The following is a 23,759-nucleotide window of genomic DNA, read 5'->3' on the forward strand; positions in this document are numbered from 1 at the left end:
ACATTTTTCTCAAGCGCACATGGATCATTCTCCAGGATCGATCACATACTGGGGCACAAGACAAACATCAACAGATACACCAAGATTGAAATCATACCAACCATCTTTTCTGACCATGAAGGCATCAAACCAAAATAAACCATAAAAAGAAGGCAAGGAACTATCCTACCTCATGGAGATTAAAAACCACACTACTGGAAGACCACTGGACTAACGAGGAGATCAAAGAAGAATAAAAAATTCTTTGAATTGAATGACAAGGAGGACACTAATATCCTAAATGTATGGGATGCAGCAAAAGCAGTAATAAGAGGAAAATATATAGCAATAGAAGCTCACATCAAGAAACAAGAAAGAACTCAAAGAAACAACCTAATCTCGAAGCTCAGAGATCTAGAAAAAGAACAACAAAAAAACCCCAAAACCAGTAGAAGAAAAGAAATAATAAAAACAAAGCAGAAATAAATGAAATTGAAACTAAAAAAAACAATCCAAAAGATCAATGAAACCAAGAACTGGTTCTTTGAAAAAATCAATAAAATAGACAAACCCCTAGCCAGGCTCACAAAGGAAAAAAGGGAGAAAGCACAAATACACAGGATCATAATGAAAGAGGAGAAATCACAACGGACACAGCAGAAATCAAAAAATAATCAGTAACTACTATGAACAGTTATATGGAAACAAGTTCAACAATCTAGAGGAGATGGACAAATTCGTACAACTCTACAATCACCCAAAGCTAGATAAAGAAGAAATAGAACACACTAAACAGACCAATTACAAGCAGCGAAATTGAAATGGTAATCAAAAAACCTTCCCAAAAACAAAGCCCAGGACCTGATGGATTTACAATGAATTCTACCAAAGATTCAGAGACGAATTAGTGCCTATCCTTCACAAACTCTTCCAAAAAATTGAGAAGGAAGGGATAATACCAAACACGTTCTATGAAGCCAACATTACACTAATACCAAAACCGAATAAGGACACCACAAAAAAGGAAAACTACAGGCCAATCTCCCTAATGAACACTGATGCAAAAATCCTCAATAAAATTTTAGCTATCAGAATCCAACAATGTATCCATAAGATAATTCACCACGACCAAGTAGGATTCATTCCAGGGACACAAGGATGGTTTAACATCCGAAAATCAATCAACGTTATCCAACACATCAACAAAAAGAAATATAAAAACCATATGATAATATCAATAGATGCTGAGAAAGCTTTCGACAAAGTGCAACACCCATTCATGATAAAAGCCCTTGAAATTCTTGGGATACAAGGAACATACCTCAACATCATAAAGGCCTTCTATGACAAGCCAACAGCCAGTATCATCCTCAATGGTGAAAAGCTGAAAGCAATTCCATTAAGATCTGGAACAAGACAAGGATGTCCACTCTCACCACTGCTTTTCAATATAATACTGGAAGTCCTAGCCAGAGCAATAAGACAAGAGAAAGACATCCAAGGAATCCAAATAGGAAAAGAAGAAGTCAAACTATCACTATTTGCAGATGATATGATAATATACATAGAGAACCCCAAAAACTCCACAGAAAAACTAATTCAACTTATCAATCAATTCAGTAAAGTGGCAGGATACAAAAATCAACACGCAAAAGTCAGTAGCCTTCCTATACACAAACAATAAATCTGAAGAAGAAGAAATAAAAAAAAACCATCCCTTTTATTATCGAAACAAAAAAAATCAAATATTTGGGAATAAATCTAACAAAAGAGGTAAAGGACCTATACAAAGAAAATTATAAAACACTGTTAAAAGAAATAGAAGAAGACACAAAGAAATGGAAAGACATCCCCTGCTCATGGATTGGAAGGATAAACATTATTAAAATGGCCATCCTACCAAAAGCAATATACCGATTCAATGCTATTCCAATCAAAATTTCAATGTCATTCTTCAAAGAAATAGAACAATTATTGATGAAATTCATATGGAATCACCAAAAACCCCAAATAGCCAAAGCTCTACTGAAAAAAAAAGAAGGAAATGGAGGCATCACACTCCCAGACTTCAAACTATACTACAAAGCCATAATCATCAAAACTGCATGGTATTGGAACAAGAACAGACACACAGACCAATGGAATCGAATAGAAAATCCAGAAATAAACTCACAGATTTATGGTCAACTAATCTTTGACAAAGGAGCAAAGACTATGCATTGGAGCAAAGAAAGTTTGTTCAATAAATGGTGCTGGGAAAACTGGGTCACTACATGCAAAAGAATGAAGCTTGACCACTACCTCACACCATACACAAAAATCAACTCAAAATGGATTAAAGAACTAGACATAAGACCTGAAACCATAAAATACATAGAAGGAAATATAGGCGAAACACTACGTGATTTGCATATCAAAGACATCTTTACAGACACATCACCCAAAGCAGTAATAGTGAAGGCAAAGATAAACAGCTGGGACTACATCAAATTAAAGAGCTTCTGCACAGCAAAAGAGACAATAACAAAAACAAAGAGAAACCCCTCCAACTGGGAGAACATTTTTGCACCCAACACTAATGATAAAGGACTGATCACAAAAATCTACAAAGAGCTGATGAGACTCAACAACAACAAAGAAAATAACCCAGTCAAAAATGGGCAGAAGAGCTAAAAAGAAACTTCTCTGAAGAGGAAATGCAAATGGCCAACAGACATATGAAAAAATGTTCAACATCACTTGTAATCAGGGAAATGCAAATCAAAACTACCATGAGATGCCATCTTACACCAGTGAGAATGGCACATATTAAAAAAACTAGCAACAACAAATGTTGGCGAGGTTGTGGAGAAAAAGGAACTCTCCTGCACTGTTGGTGGGAATGCAAACTGGTCCAACCACTATGGAGAGCTGTGTGGAGATTTCTGGACCTACTAAACATAGAGCTTCCATATGATCCAGCAATTCCACTCCTAGGTATTTACCCAAAGGACACAGAAACATCAATTCCAAAGAACACCTGCACCCCTATGTTTATAGCAGCACTATTTACAATAGCTAAGCTATGGAAACAGCCCAAATGCCCAAAAATAGATGACTGGATCAAGAAGATGTGGTACATATATACCATGGAATATTACTCAGCATTCAAAAAAGATAAACACAATGCAATTGGCAGCAACATGGATGGCGCTGGAAGGCATCATGCTCAGCGAAATAAGCCAAAAAGAAAAAGAAAAATACCGGATGGTCTCACTCATAGCAGGAATCTAGAAAACTTAAATAAGCGATCAGGAAAATGAATAACTATAAGAAAGTGAAAATCAAAATCAACAAAAAACTATGAACCAGAGACACTTTTTGGGGAGTGGGGGACGGGAGGGGAGGGATAGGGGTCAGAATGGGGCATGTGCTGTTGTATGGGGTAATATAAAAATAAAATTTATTATTTAAAAAAAAAAGCCATACTATTTCAGAGACTAAAAATAGAGTTCTATTGAGCATAATCTAATTAATATTAAACATTAGTAACTGTTTACTATTTGCCATAAGTCTGCCTTATATCTCCATACTCTGCAAAGATGACAATTGATATAAACTTTCAGCTCAATATTTCCAAAACTCATACCTCAAAAATCAATGTTCTTCAAAGTAAAGTCTGCCTGTTTTGGGTCTTAGAACTCCTCCAATTTCCCTGGTACCATTTTCAATCCTTTGTTTAACCAGACTATCAACTGGTATAAAATATAAATAATAACAGGAGAAAACCATGTAAACTAGTTTCTCTCTGTTTCTTTCCTTTTACTTCTACATAATCTTTGAATTGCTCTTCTAAAAATTGTTAGGGACAGTCTACAATTAGATCCATATTTACTCTTATAAAATATTAAAGTGTCCAATGTTTTGTCTTATTTGATTATTTCCAGATAACATATTGGTCCAGGGCCTCCCCTGGTGGCGCAGTGGTTGAGTGCTGGGCTGCGAAGATGCCCACAGCCTCTGTAGCGCCGGTTCGATCCCCAGCCGCCGGCGAGGGTCCCACATGGCGCAGCAGACCTCTCCTGTCTTGCCCACTGCTCCCCTCAGCAGTGTATTTCATCAGTCTGCCTGTTCTGTTCCCCACTCTGGCGAATTCTCTCACCCTCCCACACTTCTGACTGTACCCAGTGCTTGTATAAATAAATAAAGCTTTAAAAAAAAAAAAAAAGAACATATTGGTCCAAATAAGTAAAGCAATTTATTCCTAGAAGTGTGATTTAGAAATACAGAATCTTGTAACAACAAAAAATTAAGAATTCTTTAGATAATCCTAAAACGAGTTGGTTCATTTACCCATGATCATTAAGTTAATGAAACATTGAAAATATGAGTTCACAGCTGAGCTGTGGAACCAAGTTGAACTGGGGCATGGTCTGCCCTCAAAATAAAGGGCAGACACCAGGAAGGAGCAATCCCCAGTGCCACTGGGGGAAGCCAGGGACCCCCACAACCACCTTCATGATAGGAGCAAGGGAAGGCCCTGTCTCCATTGGAACACAGACCGATGGAGTCAAACAGAAAACCCAGAAATAAACCCACAGATTTATGGACAACTAATCTTCGACAAAAGACAAAAGAATATGCAATGGAACAAAGAAAGTTTGTTCAAAAATGATACTAGAAAAATTGGGCTGCTACATACAAAAAAAAAAAAAATGAAACTTGACTATTACCTCCCACCATGCCCAAAAATCAACTCAAAATGGACTAAAGAACTGGACATAAGGCCTGAAGCCATAAAATATATAGAAGAAAATATAGGCAAAATACTATATAACATATGCCCCCATAACATCTTTAAAGACACATTACCCAAAGCAAAGGTAGTGAAGGAAAGGATAAACAGCTGGGACTACATCAAATTAAAGAGCTTCTGTACAGCAAAAGAGACATTAACCAAAACAAAGAGACACCCGCTGATTGGGAGAAAATTTTTGCACACAATACTAATGACAAGGGGTTGATCACAAAGATCTACAAGGAGCTGACAAAACTCAACAAAAACAAAGTAAACAACCAAGTCAAGAAATGGGCAGAGGAGCCTCCCCTGGTGGCGCAGCGGTTGAGCGCTGGGCTGCAAAGCTGCCTGCAGCTTCTGCAGCGCCAGTTCGATCCCCAGCCACTGGCGAGGGTCCCACATGGCGCAGCAGACCTCTCCTGCCGGCCCATTGCTCCCCTCAGCAGTGTATTTCGTCAAGTCTGCCTTTTCTGTTCCCCACTCTGGCTCTGGTGAATTCTCTCACCCTTCCACACTTCTGACTGTACCCAGGGCTTGTATAAATAAATAAATCTTAAAAAAAAAAAAAAAGGAATCGTAATGTATATATTAAAAAAAAAAAAAAAGAAAGAAAGAAATGGGCAGAGGAGCTAAAAAGACTTCTCCAAAGAGGAAATGCAAATGGCCAACAGACATAGGAAAAAATTTTCAATATCACTCATAATCAGGGAAATGCAAATCAAAACCACAATGAGATACCATCTCACACTAGTGAGAATGACACATATTAAAAAAACTAGCAACAGGGGCCTCCCCGGTGGCACAGCAGGTTGAGCACCATGTTGTGAAGCTGTCCACAGCCTCTGCAGCATGGGTTTGATTCCTGGCTGGACAGGGAGATACCCACATGGCGCAGCAGACCTCTTCTGTCTCACCCGCTGCTCCCCTCGGCAGTGTCTTTGGTCCATCTGCCTGTTCTGCTCCCTGCTCTGTTTCTGGTGAATTCTCTCACCCTCCCTCCCTCACCTCTGCCCTATACCCCAGTTCTTGTATAAATAAATAAATCTTTAAAAAAAAAAAAAACAAAAAAGCTAGCAACAACAAATGTTGGCGAGGATGTGGAGAAAAAGGAAATCTCCTATACTGCTGGTGGGAATGCAAACTGGTCCAACCACTATGGAAAGCTGTGTGAAAGTTCCTCAAACTGCTAAAAATGGAGCTTCCATATGATTCAACAATTCCACTCCTAGGGAGCTACCCAAAGGACACAAAAACATTAATTCAAAAGGATACCTGGACCCCTATGTTTAGTGCAGCACTATTTACAATAGGTAAAACCTGGAAACAACCCAAATGCCCAAAAATAGATGACTGGATCAAGAGATGTGGTATATATATACAATGGAATATTACTCAGCAATCAAAAAATATAAACTCAAGCCATTTGCAGCAACATGGATAGAGGTGCAAGGGAACATGTTCAGTGAAATAAGCCAGAAAGAAGAAGAAGAAAAAAATACTGGATGGTTTCACATTTAGGAGGAATGTAGAGAATCCAAACAAGGGGTCAGGAAAAAAGAAGTAACTATAATAAAATATCAAAATCAACAGGCAACTATAAACCAGAGACATTATACGGGTGGGGGTGGAGAGGGAAATAGGATCAAAACAGAGGTAAGTAGAGCACAGTGCATTGGTGGTGGGAATTTCACGGGGACTATAATCGAGATGAGAAAGAGAAAGAGAAAGAGATGAGATGAGATGAGATGAGATGAGATGAGATGAGATGAGATGAGATGAGATGAGATGAGATGAGATGAGATGAGAAAGCATACATGTACAAAAATGAAGAATGATGTAAAAAATACATAAAATTTAAAAAATCGTAATAATAAGTTCACAAACTTCCAGGCCATTGGCCTTACCCCCATTCAATTCCCCCCTGATTAATGTCAGTTATTCACAGTGATTCTTGATCTTCCATTGTCTAAAATATCCACTCTTAGCAAATTTAATAATCTATCAATTCTCAATGCCTGTGTCTAAAATCTTCAAAAGCTAGAAATGTACTTTACTGCTGGGTCAAATACTTTATTATATTTACCTCTCATGGGAGATTTCATGGCAGCTTCTACCATCCCTACCAGAAGTTGGAGACTTTTTGGGTCCTGAGCCAAACCAGATGCAAAGGCTGCTAGGGCATCGGCATGACGTCCAAGGTACTGGAGGGCAACACCCTGTCGGAAGTATGCCTGGAAATAAAGAATGGACAATGCACATTTTACTATATACATATAGCATTATATACCATGCTGCAACAAGGCTGATGATTGTTCTTTGTTAGAATAATAGCTGAACAGAACTAAGATTGAATTGATCTTGGCTCCAAAACCTAATACATAGTTTGTAATCAAATTTGGTTTCTTCCAACATCAAAAAATTTAAGCATACATCTTTCAGGCAAATGATATTTAAGTCTTCACTCTTTTCACTTAGAGGGCATATTATTTTTTATCACATTCTTTGTCATTTATACATGTTACTTTTATTGGTGTTTTTGGTGGTACTCAAAATATTTTTATCCCACCTTTAATAGCATAAGCTCCTCAAAGATATGGATTTGGAGATTTCTTTATATGTCACCAAAATATCTAGCACAGTGCAAGATAAAAGCAAATCACTCAAATTGCATTTATTTTGTATTTCTCCCTTGATATAAGGGAAAAATCAACGTGTAATTATTATTGAGATAATTATATTGATGAGTAACATAATATGGCTACATTTAATGAGGTTTTTCAGTCACAATATTTAAAAGCTGTTATCTATAATATCCTTTGCTTAGAAACAAAGTAAGACAGTTGTCTTTTGTATTCTTTAATTTGATTAGTTTAAAAGCTAGTATTGTCAGCTGTGATTAAAAGAAAGCATGCCTCCTTCCAGCTAATTGCAGAAAGGGCCAGGAAATTAATAAAATAACTAAGTTTTAGAACAGTCTTGAGAACATACAGTTGTTTTCAAGCATACAGGGTAAAAAACAAGTAAATGAACAATTTTATGTAACCAGCAAAAGATCTTATACCTGATTAACACAAAAAACGGTATTACTAATACATTCATTGCTACTATGACAACACTTGCTTCTAAAATATTTGTCCTCCTATTTAAATATTCTTAAAATACTATGTGGTTATCACCCAAATTTAACTTTTTTAGTTCAATATACTTTGAAAATGCCACAAGTCATATTCAAGGGATGAATGAAGTTTCAAACAACTCATCAAGCTACTTTTTAGAAAACATAATACATAATTGTATGATTTTTATATGACACACTCTGAGAGCAAGAGAGAGAGCACCTTTCATGTTTATAAAACATATTTACTTACCTTATCTCATTCATTTTTGTTACTCCCCTTTGAGGTAATTTAAGATATGAAATACTATTCAGTGTTTCTATTAAGATACGAAATACTATTCAGTGTTTCTATTAAGAAACAATCCATAAACAGAATGAATGCTCAAATTATTATAGGCTATTCAGGTTTCTATTAAACTACCAGCAGCTGTTAAAACTGAGACCCCAGTAAAACAATAACCTGTAAATGCACTTTCATTACTAATTCATAGGATCACTTCCTTTCACTGAACTCGGCCACTGTTTTAATCTTTAATGTGAAAAATGTAGGCATTTTTCGCTACCCTTTTCATTTCACATTTTAGGTGATTTCTATAATCTAAGAGGCAATATATACAACATTCCATCTAAAAATAACTATAATTTACATAATTCTAAAATGCTATATTAAAGCTAAACTAACAACAATGTATGTGCCAAATACCTATAAACTGTAATTATTATTTATAGAGACAGAGAAAAATATCTGTAGTTATTGATTTCAGGTATGCATTTTAACACACACAAAAATCAATTGTGGTATCATTTCATAACACATGCAACTCAAATCATTCTGTACATCTTTAACTTATACAATGCTGCATGTCAACTATATCTCAATAAAATGGGAAAAATGAAACAAAAATCTTAAATTAGTTTCAGAATTTTAATACCCTATCTGCCAAGTCACTGAAAAGTATAATTTACTTGTTAGTAGGTAAGCAAAAAACAGTGTTAAATGCAAATTGTGGAGCCTCCCCCATGGCGTAGCGGTTGAGCGCTGGGTTGCGAAGCTGCCCGCAGCCTCTGCAGCGCCAGTTCGATCCCCAGCCACAGGGAGAGGGTCCCACATGGCGCGCAGACCTCTCCTGCTGCCTGCTGCTCCCCTCAGCAGTGTACTTCGTCAGTCTGCCTGCACTGCTCTCCCCTCTGGCTCTGGTGAATTCTCTCACCCTCCCGCGCTTCTGACTGTACCCAGTGCTTGTAAATAAATAAATAAATAAATAAATAAATAAATAAATAAATAAATAAATAATTTTAAGTTCTAAAAAAAATGCAAATTGTGCTGTCAAGTATGAAAAGCCATTCCAAACAGTGTGCATAGTTTGTTTTCTTAGGACATTCAGAAATTAGATGAGAACAAGTGTGACTGGACTATGCCACCAACAATGTTGACTTCCTTTCTTCAGAAGATTTTGAAGAGATATGAAAGAGAAGGCTCAAAGTTCCCCCTGTTCCTCTTTTATGCCCTTCCAGAATCCCCAACCCAACTTTATAAGATTTTCTCAATTAAAAGCTAGAATTGTGTCCCTGTCAAAAGAGTCAAACTTGGAAAAACCCCTGTTCCAAACTCAGTGGGGCTCTCCCATCTTTTTTCCACACAATTTTCATCGTGAAAACAAACAGCTGCTGAATGCAAATTAGTTCTGTATACATTTGTGAGAGACATGCCACTATGGAGTTCAAGTTAATGATGATAAAACCTCGATCATGAGTTATTGTGCTAGAATAAAAATTCAGCACAGTGCCTGACAAAGTAAGCATTCAGTAAGCTATATTGATAGCTTCATTTCATTAGTTAATGAAAAAAGAATCATAATAAGAACACATAATTATTGTGTTCTTAACATAAGTGGAAACCAATAAATATTTTATTATTCAATATAATATAATATAAATTATATTATATATATATTGTATTATATCAATATTATATTATTATATCAATATAATATAACTATTCAATTCCTATCACTGCTTCATTCACTCCTCCCCTTATTCCATAAAAAACTATTGGCAACTGGGAAGCTCACTGCTCCAAGACTTTGAACCAACTGACTTAAAGAAATTGGTATTATCAGGGAGATGGGACAACCACTCGCAGGATCTCTACCAGCCTCTTCCAAAACAAAGGTCAAGATGTGCTAAGATTCACATTTATATACCATAGCTTCAAGAAAACTGATATGAGTCTGCTATGACCAATCTGCTTCTCCCCAACTGATGGCTACTATTAATTTTTCCTTTATTCACTATCCAGGTTTCACAGGAAGCTGCTTCTCTGGGAAAAGGGGAAAATTTTGATCACTTAAGGTTAAAGAGAGACAGTATATGTGCAGCATATCAAGGGAAGGTGGGACCTATGAAGCAATATTGAATACCTGCTGCCCAACCAACCTCAGATAATACAAGCATCTTCAGACAATACATCCCCCTGCCTGTACATGCATGCACACACGCGTGTGCACACACACACATACACACACCCCATTGGTATGTAGCATAGGGAAAGGAAGGGCAACATGGATTGACTTTGGTCAGTACCTACACCTCTCAATAATAGCTTTAATCTGAAGCATTAGCCAAGAAGACAAATGTAGAAGAAGCTAGTTAATACACCAGGTTAAAGGTGGAATGCCTAAAATCTCCCTTCAAGTATTCATGGTAGCAATGAATCAGACATTGAGGTCTTTACTTTCAATACCCCATCCTGCTTCACAGTTCGCAAACATTACTGAACTCAATGATGTAACATCCTACTCCATTGGCTCAAATGAGCGATGAGACAAACTGCTCTGTTCATAAATAAACGTGAATATTTATAACATCAAATATATGTACACATATATGTGATATAATATGTAAGTTACATGTGTAATATTTAAAATATGTAACAATATCTAAAATTCTGCCTTCAACTTAATCTGTACTTTCAAGTGTGACTAAGAAACTAAAATTTGGTTTATTGCATTTTAGTTACTTTAAACTGAAACAGCCACAAGTGACCAACACTACTAGATTGGACAATGCAGGTCTAGAGTTCTTTAACAATAAACCTCCCAACACAAATCTAAATTTGGAAATGAAAAGGGATATATTAAACAAATGTACTACCATAAAATTTCTGAACTGAAGTTATGTGCCTTAGTCAAAGACAGTGACAGTAGAAAAAGAACTCATAAGGCTGACACAAGGCACGTAATCTCCCAAACTTCCATGTTCCATTTCCACTCATGGAGAAGATATGAAGACCTCAAAGGGTTGTAATAAAGATTTCTAGTTGATATCACATGTGAAATAAGAAACACTGAGTAGGCGTTTTTTTAAAAATTGACCAGAAAGTGAATTTCTCACTGCTAAGTTAACTCTCAATTTGGCATTTGCTTTATAATCAATATATCTGCTTCACCAGCATACATATTAGAAATAACCTATGCTAAATTAAAGGGCTGACAAAAATTTGGCACAAAACAAAAATTAATGATTACTCTGAGTTATTAAAGAAATAATGAACTTATGTCTGGCATCTTCATTTCAAAAGATTATAAAGAGGTAAATATTTAAGAGAAATTTTTTAATCAAAATTGTTTTTAAAAATAGTTCAGTGACAATAACTGACGGGGAAAACCTATATTGTCAAAAAACAAGCAAGGATGTAAAATAAATAAGAATAAAAAAAAAATTTCAACTTTGGCAGTTGATTGGGTAGGCTTCAATTATCTAGTAAATACATTTTTGGGGGAAAAGACTACATGCAGATTAAGAAGGTCCTTAGGCCTAGGTGGAAAAGAAGAAAGAGGTGGCAGAAAATGACAAAAAACCTGTATTTATAAATATGAATAAAAATATGTATAAATAAGTCCTTACTCTTAGATTCTTTATCCTGATACTGGTTATTAAAATTACTACAAGATAAGGGGTCAGGAAAATAATAATCATAATAAATTAAAAAACAAAATTAATAGGCAACTATTAATCAAAGACACTGCAGTGGGGGGAAGGGGGAGGGATCAAAACAAGGAAGGGAAGAACAAAAGGGACTAAAGTGATGGTGCACGGGTGGACTGGTGGTGGGAATTTTATGGGGACTACACCTGAGAGGAGAAAGCAAACAGTACAAAAAGGAAGAAGCGCCAAACTCTCTTCTCACTACTCCACACTATATCATCAACAAAAGAATTAATGATGTGCAATAAACCTCCAAATCAAGCTTTTTTGTCTGGGAATTCTTATACTTGCAAAATTCAAGTATATGAGGAGGCAGAAATGAAGGAAGATCAAAAATGACACAGAAAATTTATGAACATGAATATTTAATCTGTATTCCATTAGCAACCGTTGATTGTAGAACAATTTTTAATGAATTGGATGGAGGGAAAATTCATTTCATTAACTTTTCATATAAATGTATTATTATTGAACCAAATGGGCCACTGTACTAGCAACTCAGTTCGATGTTAATTAGATTACAAGCATGAGGCTTTAAATCAAAGAGAAACAAAAGGAGGCATCAGCAAGCTTCTCAGCCAATGCTTGTTTGTTTGCTGTCTAAAAACAGACGTTTTACCTGAAATGTAATTTGTGATGCTTCTTTTCTTTTCTGACATTTTAAGTGAATTTTATCTAGTTTCTATTTGTTGATACTTCATATCAATGTGCATATCAAAAAATAAAAATAAATAAAACCATGATATCAGAAAAGAACACATTCTTCCTGTAGTGATGCACTTTACCTGCTCAGCTGGGAGTAATCATTCCTCTCTCTCTAGAAAGCTACACTTCTATTTTTCACTAGTCTTTTCTTTTTGTATGCTAAAAGCATGTGTCAGAGATTGGAGGCTATTTTAGAAACACCATTATTAAGTTTGCAACCCAGAGTTAGAGGCCCAAATGGCCTAAACATAATGTTTTAACCAAATCTGCAGCTGTGAATTGTTTTTCTTGTCATTGTTAGCTTTTGATAGGTCTAAAATTGACTTCTAAAGGAAATCTGTATACAGTCCTGGTTGTTTTATATTATATCAGCTATTTCTTCTCCCAAAATTAATTTTAAAATAATTACATCAAAAGTGTCAAGTAACATATTTTGGGGACAATCATATTTTAAAGAGAAATTAAAAATTGGTAAGAAGTTAAAAGATGAAATGACAAGGCATTAAATAACTAAGAGGATATAATTTCAAAAACTAGAGGGATTCCCAATGTTAAGTTTATATAATATTATAAACTGAACTTTCTCTTCTAAACTTTAAAAATAAACAATGAAAAATGTTTGAGGTCTCCATAGCAGTGGTTCTGAACGTTTCATACCCGGTGCCTTTCCTCTGTGGGGGTAGCATAGGAAGTATGTAAAACCATGTGAAGGAAAAAAAAACAGGGTATTTCTGGAACATTTTGCACAAAAAGCAAAAGGCAAGCCTCCCTGTTGGCGCAAGGGGTTAAGCACCGCACTATGAAGCTATCAGCAGCCACTGCAGCATGAGTTGGATCCCTAGCCAGGGAGCTAACCCATATGGCACAGCAGAACTCTCCTGTCTAGCCCTCTGCTCCCCTCAGCAGTGTATTTCAGTTAATCTGCCTTCTGCTCCCCACTCTGTCCTCTCAGCCTCCTGCACCTCTGGCCTACACCCCAACTCTTATATGCATAAATTAATAAATCTTTTTTAAAAATTCACTTGGCTTCAGCATGAGATTCTATATACCTGCCCTACCAACCCTCTGCCTACTTTGGGATCCAAAGTATATGTAATTTCACACACATCACCCTTGTCCTGGAGAATATGGTTAAGACTAGAAGAAAACTGGAAAAAAAATAATAGTGGGAAAAGAAAATGGTGGACTAGAAAAAAACACAGAAGCCAACAACATGAAAATTCTCACTGTTGCAAAAAAAAAAAAAGAAAAAGAAAAAGCTGGCTTTTTGCTTGCCATAATGTAGCAATACCCAAACCATACCAGATTAATGAGAAACCACTTCCTCCATAAAGCAGTTTATCAAAAATTATTGCCATAAGTGCTATATATTGGGATTAGGGGTTCTACATATGGTTTCCCTTAGCAAGCCACCATTAGAACTCCACCATTAGTGATTCACTCCTTGATCTTTCTGAGCTATCAACTCTTGCCCTTCTCATCAAATTATGATTCAATCAGGAATTATAGGAAGCAAAAATATACCACCCAAAATATACCTTTTTAGCAAAAGGTTGATTTCATGGAAGAAGCTCTGAAAGTTGGGTGAAGTTTGCTTTTGAAAAAGATACCTGTAACCGATGAAAACAAAGGAGAAAGGAGGTATCACACTTCCAAACTTCAAGCTATACTACAAAGCCCATAATAATTAAAACAGTTTGGTATTGGAACAAAAACAGACACACAGGCCAATGGAACTGAATAGAGAGCCCAGAAATAAAGCCACACTTATATGAACAACTAATCTTTGACAAAGGAGCAAAGAATTAAAGAGCTTCTGAACAGCAAAAGAGACAATAACAAAAACAAAGAGAAACCCCACCAACTGGGAGAACATTTTTGCACCCAACACTAATGATAAAGGACTGATCACAAAAATCTGCAAAGAGCTGATGAGACTCAACAACAACAAAGAAAAGAATCCAGTCAAAAAATGGGCAGCAGGGCTAAAAAGAAACTTCTCTGAAGAGGAAATGCAAATGGCCAACAGGCATATGAAAAAATGTTCAACATCACTTGTCATCAGGGAAATGCAAATCAAAACTACCATGAGATACCATCTTACACCAGTGAGAATGGCACATATTAAAAAAACTAGCAACAACAAATGTTGGCAAGGGTGTGGAGAAAAAGGAACTCTCCTGCACTGTTGGTGGGAGTGCAAACTGGTCCAACCACTGTGGAAAGCTGTGTGGAGATTTCTGGACCTACTAAACATAGAGCTTCCATATGATCCAGCAATTCCACTCCTAGGTATTTACCCAAAGGACACAGAAACATCAATTCCAAAGAGCACCTGCACCCCTATGTTTATAGCAGCACTGTTTACAATAGCTAAGCTTTGGAAACAACCCAAATGCCCAAAAATAGATGACTGGATCAAGAAGATGTGGTACATATATACCATGGAATATTACTCAGCATTCAAAAAAGATAAACACATGCAATTTGCAGCAACATGGATGGCGCTGGAAGGGATCATGCTCAGCGAAATAAGCGAAAAAGAAAAATACCGGATGGTCTCACTCATAGCAGGAATCTAGAAAACTTAAATAAGGGACCAGGAAAATGAATATAAGAAAGTGAAAATCAAAATCAACAAAAAACTATGAACCAGAGACACTTTTTGGGGGGTGGAGGGCAGGAGGGGAAGGATTGGGGTCAGAATGGGGCGTTTGCAATTGTATGGGGGAATATAAAAATAAAATTTATTATTTAAAAAAAAAAAAAGAAAAGCATAAATGAAACCCACTACATACAACTAAAAAAAAAAAAAAAAGAATATGCAATGGAACACAGACAGTTTGTTCAATAAATGGTGTTGGGAAAACTGGACCTCCACATGCAAAAAAAAATGAAACTAGACCACTACCTCTCACCGTGCACAAAAATCAGCTCAAAATGGATAAAAGAACTGGACATAAAGCCTGAAACCATAAAATATACAGAAGAAAATATAGGTAAAACACTACAAGACACGCATCTCAAAAACATCTTTAAAGACTCATCACTCAAAGCAGTGATAGTGAAGGCAAAGATAAACACCTGGGATTACATCAAACTGAAAAGCTTCTGCACAGCAAAAGAGACACTAACCTTACCTCTTTAAGAAAGAGGTAATCTCCTAATCTCTTTTCAAAAGAGAAGGCTGAGAACCTAAATCAGCATACCTTTGTTTACTGCCCCTTTCCTAGTAAGCTCCCTAACTGACCTTCCCCATCCCTTCCCCAAAACTTCATTGTCATAACTAAGCTATTTAAGATAAAGTCTGAAGTCATAAGCAAGTTATTCAGTCATACTGGGTCCCATGTAAAGAGGAGGTACACATATTATTATTAAACTTCTTTTCATTTTTTTTCTCTTATCAATATGTCCAGTGCTTGTTTGATTATCTGCCAGCCTAGAAGAACCAAAGGGTACAGAACAACTTATTTTGTGCCGCAATAGAGTCACAGCATTGTACAATGGAGAAGGGAAAAGTCCATACAAGAGAACACCTCTCCTACTGATGTCAAATTTATCTGAAGTTTCTAGGAGACAAACTTTCATTAATAAACTTTATTTTTAGAGCAATTCTAGACTTACAGCAAAACTGAGCAAAAAATACAGATAATTCCTATTAACCTCTGTTCTGACATAAACACAATGTTTTCTGCTACCAACATCCTGTACCACAGAATATAATGCACCATATGTTTTACATGAAAACATTGTTTCTTACAGTCAATGAGTAATTATTTTTATATGAAAATCATAGAAGAAAATTAAAAGTTTGTACAATCTTTTAAAAAAGAAAATAAAGAAATGTCCATTTCTACTTTGCTTATAGCCCTACTCCATAGAATATCCCCTCTCTTCTGACTTTAAGTGTTTAGGAAAGCTGTGTTTGAGAACAATTACCTAAGCTACTGACAACCTCTACCTTTGTCAATTGCTTCAATTTCTAGCTAGCAGGAAGAGTCTTCAGAAAATAATATGTGCTGGGTAGACACACATAAACAGGGTGACATAAGCAACTAGTGAGAGAAAGGCTGAACACAAGAATTTATGCCCAAAAATTACTTGCACACATATTTCACACATTTTTCTAAACAATAAACTTCCCACTCTACTTCTCTCCCCTTCCTATGTCACATAATTTTTCTGGCCCCTGTGTGTCAGGGTACCACATATCACAATGAAGAACAAGAAAAAGAAAAATATTTGCCTTTCAATATTGACCAGCACAAAAACATAATGATACACTTTAAATTTCTTAAAAAATAAAAAGTGTCCCATTTCTAGGCAAGACAGAGAGTAAACATCCAATCTTTCCTCCTGAATGCAACTGCACCCTAGAAAGACTCATGGAACAGTTCTCTGTGGACTTTGATCAGGAAATAGTAGAGGATGAACTGAAGAAGGAAACCAGAATTCAAAGTAGTAACAGGGGCCTCCCTGGTGGCACAAGGGGTTAAGTCTCAGCACTACAGAGCTACCAACCGCTGCTCCCCTCAGCATTGTATTTCAGCAGATCTGCCTGTTCTGCTCCCCATTCTGTCTCTGGTGAATCCTCTCCTCCCGCCCCTGGCCTACACTCTAGTTCTTGTATGCATAAATAAATAAAAATAAATCTAAAAAAAAAAAAAAAGTAGTACCAGACCAGCATTGTGGGTTCCTGTTTTATCCTTCTCATCTGGTTATTGCCCAGTTTGTAGTCAAAGACTTCTCAAAATGAGAACTATCCACTGGATGCAGACTGAAAGCACTCCAAGAAAAGTTCTCTTCTAGTCAGGAAAGACAGAAAAAGAATCCCTAAGCGTCAAAAAGAATAGAGGAAATCGGCGCAGCAGACCTCTCCTGGCTCGCCCGCTGCTCCCCTCAGCAGTGTACTTCAGTCAGTCTGCCTGTTCTGTTCCATGCTCTGTCTCTGGTGAATCCTCTCATCCTCTCACCCTTCCGCTCATCTGGCCTGTACCCTGGTTCTTGTATGCATGAATAAATAAATCTTTCAAAAAAAAAAAAAAAGAATAGAGAAAATCCTGTTTAATACCCCTTTCTATTATTTTCCAGTGCACACCCTGAGCAAGCCAGCAGTGACCGGAATGCAACAGCAGCATTGCTGGACAAATACCTAAACTTCTAAGGAAGGGAATCATTCTTTCAGATCACAGCAGCTCTGGTTCCAAGAGCATATGCGTGGCCAACGCTTTCTCCTCCCTTGCTACCCTTTACCTGCTTAATGCCTCAAAAATATGTAATAACAGGATTGTGCACTGCAGAGCAGGGAAACCAAGGCTTTACTTTTGGCTAGATAGTGGAAGAGAGGGGTCAGCCAAAGAGGCAGAAGTGTCAGGGAGATGCGGTATAAGAGGGAGCTCATTAAGGTGATCCATAAAGAGGTATATGAATCTGATCTTAAACATCATACCAAACGCTCTCAGAACTAAACTAAAAGCGCCAAAACAATTAGAAAAAGAAAATAATGAAGGTCTCAAAGAATCCAATTTTTAAATTTCCTCTAAAATTAGAGTAATCAATATGGTGTAATATTGGTAGGGACAGACATATCAAGAAAACAGAATCGAGTCCAGAAATAGATGTGCACAACATACTATTGATTTTTTAATAAAAAATTGGGAAGGAGAGTTAAAAAAAAGAAAATTCTGTCTAACAAGTAGTGGGATATTTGAACATATAAAAAAAATTACCCTCTACCCATGTTTTGCACTTTATACAAATTAGACTACAAATCTAAATGTAAACAAATATAATTATAAAACTTTTAAAAGAAAATATTTATGATAAAGGATTAGACAAGAAAGATCTAAAGCAAAAATCGTAAAGCAGGTAGTTTCAAGGGTCTATCTCTCTAAAGACGCACTGGGGAAAAAAAAAATCCAGAAAAATTGTCAGGAGCAACTTAGTCAGAATTTTGAAACACTGTCACAGGTTTATACTAACAAGAATGCAGCCAAGGAAACAGCATCTTATCACAGGAAAGATTTGTGACATTTTAACTTAACCTTGCCCCTTCTTCCTTCTTGCCTTGGTGACAATCTTGAAACCAGCAGCCCATATTCCCAGTGTGGGAAGCAGAGATCAGAACTGACCTTATTCTCAAATGTTAAGTCTCTCTGGTCTAACCTCAAGGCTACCTAAGTGACTGATACTGTTATAGGACAGGGAGAGGGGCAGCCCAAACCCCGCAAACCTGTCTATTCTATGTAGGGTTTTGCCATCCGCCGCATCAACACAAAACATAGGAGACTTTAATGGGAAGGAACTTTAATAAAACTAGGAAACAATACAGGTAAGGCAAAGAGTCTAGTTTCTAAATGAAGCACTCAAAGTTACCCGTCCCCTCGTGGGTAAAAGTCCATCCATATGGGAATGGCCCAGAGCAAGGCCCCAAAGCCTGCCACAAGTCTAAAGCATCTTCCAGTGGGGACCCACAGAAAAGGGTCAGAAACAACCAGACAAGCCCGGAAGGAAAAGAGCAAAATCAACATCAAGATAAAAGCTGCCATTGTCACCTCCCCATGGGTCTCACCCACATCTGTGTCACCCAGTCCACGACCAAAAGACACGCACAGTTTCTTCACGTGTCTCTAGGCTCCATGCACCTCCTCCAGGTCTCCTTCTGGCTCCATCCTGCTTCCTTCCTCAGTCTCTTCTGCAGCTTCTTCCCTTCCTGCTCAACTCCACCCTCCCTTGGGTGGGGCAGGGAACCTCCCCCTTTCCTGGGGACCACCCTGTTACAATACAAGTTCCATGCCTTTGTTTTGCCTAAACTGAAACTTTCAGGGCAGAACAGTAGCAAGCTTTTTTTAAATCATTTTAATGCAAATAAACAACCCCCAGTCAACCTGGGACCAAAGCCTGACATACAATAGCACCCAGAAAATATGGAAGGAAAGTTTAGGGGAAGAGTTTTGAACATTAGTACCCAGTTATACTGGGAAATTTAGAAAGCCATGTACATGCTCAGAGCAGGTACTACTCAGAAGGCCTAATTAGACCCTAAACTTCCACTTCTGACTAATCTCTAGGCTCAATGCAAACAGGAAGTAAAGGCAAAAGCCGGACTGTCAATGGCCTAAGCAATGAAGAAGTCGCCAGAGAGAGACAATCTGCGAAGCCTTAGAGAAAGCATTTTCCTTTGATTCTTCCTTTTTTCCTTACTATCCTTCCCGCGCCTTCCTTCATTATTATATCCACTATACACAAAGAACTATGAGAGCTTCAGAGCTAGAAAACAAAGAGCCTAATAAAAAATTGCCAATTTCTTTAAACTGTGTCAACCCATAGCCCAAATAAAGCCAAAGGATAAATCTATAGTGATTAAACCAGAGTTGTGAGCACTGTGGAAAATTTTAACTAAAGGTGAGTTTTAAAAAGTGAAATGTTCCTTTGGGCATCTCAATGAAAAGCATATACAACACAGGCACACCACACATGCTGAAGTCCCTGAGTAAAATGAGAATATACAGAAATGAAAACGTGCTTTGTATAAAACAAAAACGACTGTAAAAGAGAAGGGTTATTTAATCAGTTATATTTACGTAAATGTGTATTATTTAAAGTAAAGGTAAAAATATTAAGTTATGATAGTAAGTATAAATAATGGATAGGAACACATATAGTTGATCTCATTATTCAAAGATTCTATATTTATAAATTCACCTACTTACTAAAATTTCTTTGTAAGCTCCCCCCTCCCCAAATCAGTATTTATGGTCCTTTTTCCTTTCATTCAAGGACATGTGCAGAGCCACACAAGTATGAGTAGCTCAATGCACATGTTCCTGCCTGAGGTCAAAGAAACTAACACTTCTCAGGGCCTCTCTGGTGGTGCAGCGGGTTGAGCACCACGCTGTGAAGCTGTCCACAGCCTGTGCAGCGCCGGCTCGATTTCCACATGGCGAGGCAGACCTCGCCTGTCTTGCCTCTGCTCCCCTCAGCAGTATATTTCGGTCCTTCTGCCTGTTCTGCTCCCTGCTGTCTCTAGTGGATTCTCTCACCCTCCCACGCCTCTGGCCTGTACCCCAGTGCCTGTATAAATAAATAAATCCTTAAAAAAAAACAAAAACTAACACTTCTTGCTTCAGTTCTGATACGTAAACAAGTATCCTTTTCATGAGTGATTTCACTATTTTAAATGCTGAAGAATTCCTAAGAGCAAGCAGGCTGTGATGTGCCTTACAGGGAAAATATGTGAGATAAGTTTCATTCAAGCATAAATTTAATGCTGTTGGCCATGAGTTAAATGGTAATGAATCAACCCACATATATTAACTCAGATATATTTAAATAGAAGCACACATTAAAACAAGATTATGTGTTGATCAGTTGACAAAAATGTAGTGATCAGAGGCCTGAAGGAACCTAACTCTTTATTTCCCTTAGGAGCACTGGTTCATTATTGGCTAACTCAATATTTGCTCAGTTTTACAGAATATAACTACAGTGAATAGTGGTAAGCAATTGTATGTTTTAACTAGAGAAAAGGAAACCATTTTCCACTTGGCTCTAACAATCACTGGAGAGGCAAATATATAGGTGTTCATTACTCTCTCTTGGAGCTCCAAGGTAGGAAGCAGACAGAATAGAGACCTATATCTATAAGCAGATGTACAATTACTAACAATAACCATAATAAGTACTATTCACTAAAAGCCTCCTAATTTACCAATATGCTCACAGATGCTTTACATTCATTCACTCATCCTTTAAATGAAAACTTGCATGGCAGCTATGTGCTTGGCACTATGTCAGTGAAATGCAAAGACAGACATTGCCCCTGCCCTCCTAATGTTTGGATCTGGTGCAAAAGATAAGCAGGAAACAAATAGCAAAAATAAATACACAAATTGTGAAAGTACTTTCAATAGCACATGTACTGTAAAAAAGAATAAGTGATGTGGGAGAGATATCTTATTTAAAGGCATGCTCAGAAAGAGTACCATTTAAGTTTAGAGTGAAGAAGAGTAAGTAGCCAACCGAGGAAAGAGCACTGCAGGGAGCAAAGGCTGAAGGCCACTACATGGGGGAGAATAGCCTGAGATCACTCATTAGGGCCCATAACAACTTCAGAAGGTTAGGCATTGTTACCTGAATTTTTAAAATGAGAAGCCTGAGTTGAGAAACTTGCTAAAATTATACAGCTAGTGGCTATGAATTCAGTCAGGGTAGACTGAGGCCAAATTTCCATGTTCTTTCACCTACACCAAGCTGCCTCCCACTTTCTTCATGCTGTCAAATGACTCATCCCCAAAGATTCTTCATCCTCACCATATCTACAGATACAGATATATAAATAGATAGCTTAAATAAAAATAACTAAATTGCAGAAACATGATACTAATAAATAGAAATATGTCAACAAATGCTGTTGATACATTTTATCTGTCTGCATACATCCCGGGATCTAAAGCACTTCTAAATAGCCACATCATACTGCTGACACATGCTTAATAATTACATTATCATTCTCATTACATCTCTATAATCCCTTGATGCAAGGACTTCCATTCAATCATCAGCCAATCTAGCTTTCCCTCTGAGACAAAAAAGAAAGGGGCTCTTATTTTATAGCTGGCAAAACTAAGGCAAAGTAAGGTTAAAGTTCATAATGTCTTCCTCTTAGCCCAGTAGGTATTGTCCTAGACTCAGTTCTATTTTGCAAAAGCCATTTACAGACTAATCCTGAGAGGGTCTATGCTAGGGATTCAGGTTTCCCCTTTACTTTCATTGTTTTTGTTTTCTTAGGTAGTTATTTATGGGACTGTCCTCCTAACTAAATGGACCAATCTGGGCATAAACCATTTTCTCATTTTCTCTGCTTATAGAAAGGAATGGTTTATTTCAGCACTGCAGATAATATCTTGAGGTCTCAGGAGGATGACAAATTGAAACAGTCTCTTTCTTGTCTAACATTTCTTACCCAAGAGTCAAGTGATGATGTTAAAGAACAAATCTCTCTCCTCTTGACAATTTGCACTTATTTTCTTAATAGCCCTGCTAAGATTCAATGAATTTTAGTTTGCTTAGAGCCTACTTAGTGCCTGCCAACAGGCACAGGAAGCTTTCATTCATCAGTATAATAGTCCTTTTGGTGATGCATTCCTATGAAATTATGGCAGCAATTCCAAAAAAGAAACAGCAGAGATAGGGCAAATGAATTTGGCTTCACAAAGCCATCAGAATAGCGTAGCAGTTTCTATATAACTAGAAACATAATAAATTATTTTGATTGAAAAATGTTCAGAAATTGTATTCAGTTATAATGTCAATGTACTTTAAAACTACCTATTCATTGAGATTGTATTTCATAAAATCATTTGAAAACAAGCACAATCATCAAAAATCAACAGCAAACTATTAATAAGTCTAGATTTTGGTAATTGTACAGAAAGCATAACATTCATAGACAATCATCCCTCAATTAGCTAAATAGGTCCAGATGTGTGTTTTGTTTTTTTTTTTTTTAAGATTTATTTATTTATTTATTTATTCAAGCTCTGGGTACAGTCAGAAGCACCAGAGGGTGAGAGAATTCACCAGGGCCAGAGCGGGCAGCAGAGCAGGCAGAGGTACCAAAGTACACTGCTGGGGGGAGCAATGGGCGGCAGGAGAGGTCTGAGCGCCATGTGGGACCCTCCTCCGGTAGCCGGGGAGGAGCTGGGGATTGAACCGGCGCCGCAGAGGCTGCAAGCAGCTTTGCAACCCAGCGTTCAACCGCTGCGCCACCAGGGGAGGCCCCTCAGATGTGTGTTCTTCTTTGAGCTATTAGAATCTGTTGTATCACATAATTCAGGTGTGCTGTTTGATAGGTATCTTTGGCACAGCCATGATGTGATTACACACCTCTTCTGAAAATTACAAACTGTTAATAATGTTCTCCCTTCCCATCATTTAAACACCATTTCTACAAAGCTTTTAAACTGAAATACTATATACTATATAGTATATGCACATATATGCATATATATGCATATAGTATATGCATATATACTATATGCACAAATAGTACAAATTCTTGACTATGAGGGACCTCCCTGATGACCCAGAAGTTAAGTCTCAGCGCTATCAAGCTATCCCCAGCCACTGCAGCACGAGTTCAATCCCGGCCAGGGAGCTAACCCATGTGGCACAGCAGACCTCTCCTGTCTC

At 37.3% G+C, this 23,759-nt stretch overlaps 1 protein-coding gene across 1 annotated transcript in view; it reads right to left on the bottom strand.

Moving 5' to 3' along the window:
- TTC28 (tetratricopeptide repeat domain 28) overlaps window positions 1–23,759 on the bottom strand; it is a 539,739-nt gene that overhangs the window by 396,614 nt on the left and 119,366 nt on the right. The window contains exon 2 of the mRNA XM_054695213.1: window positions 6,840–6,987. Coding sequence (XP_054551188.1) covers window positions 6,840–6,987 — 148 coding nt within the window. The remainder of the gene's footprint in view (window positions 1–6,839; window positions 6,988–23,759) is intronic.

This window comes from Talpa occidentalis, unplaced genomic scaffold, assembly GCF_014898055.3.
Source record: "Talpa occidentalis isolate TD23 unplaced genomic scaffold, MPIMG_talOcc4v2.1 talOcc4.14, whole genome shotgun sequence".
Taxonomy (NCBI): Eukaryota; Metazoa; Chordata; class Mammalia; order Eulipotyphla; family Talpidae; genus Talpa; species Talpa occidentalis.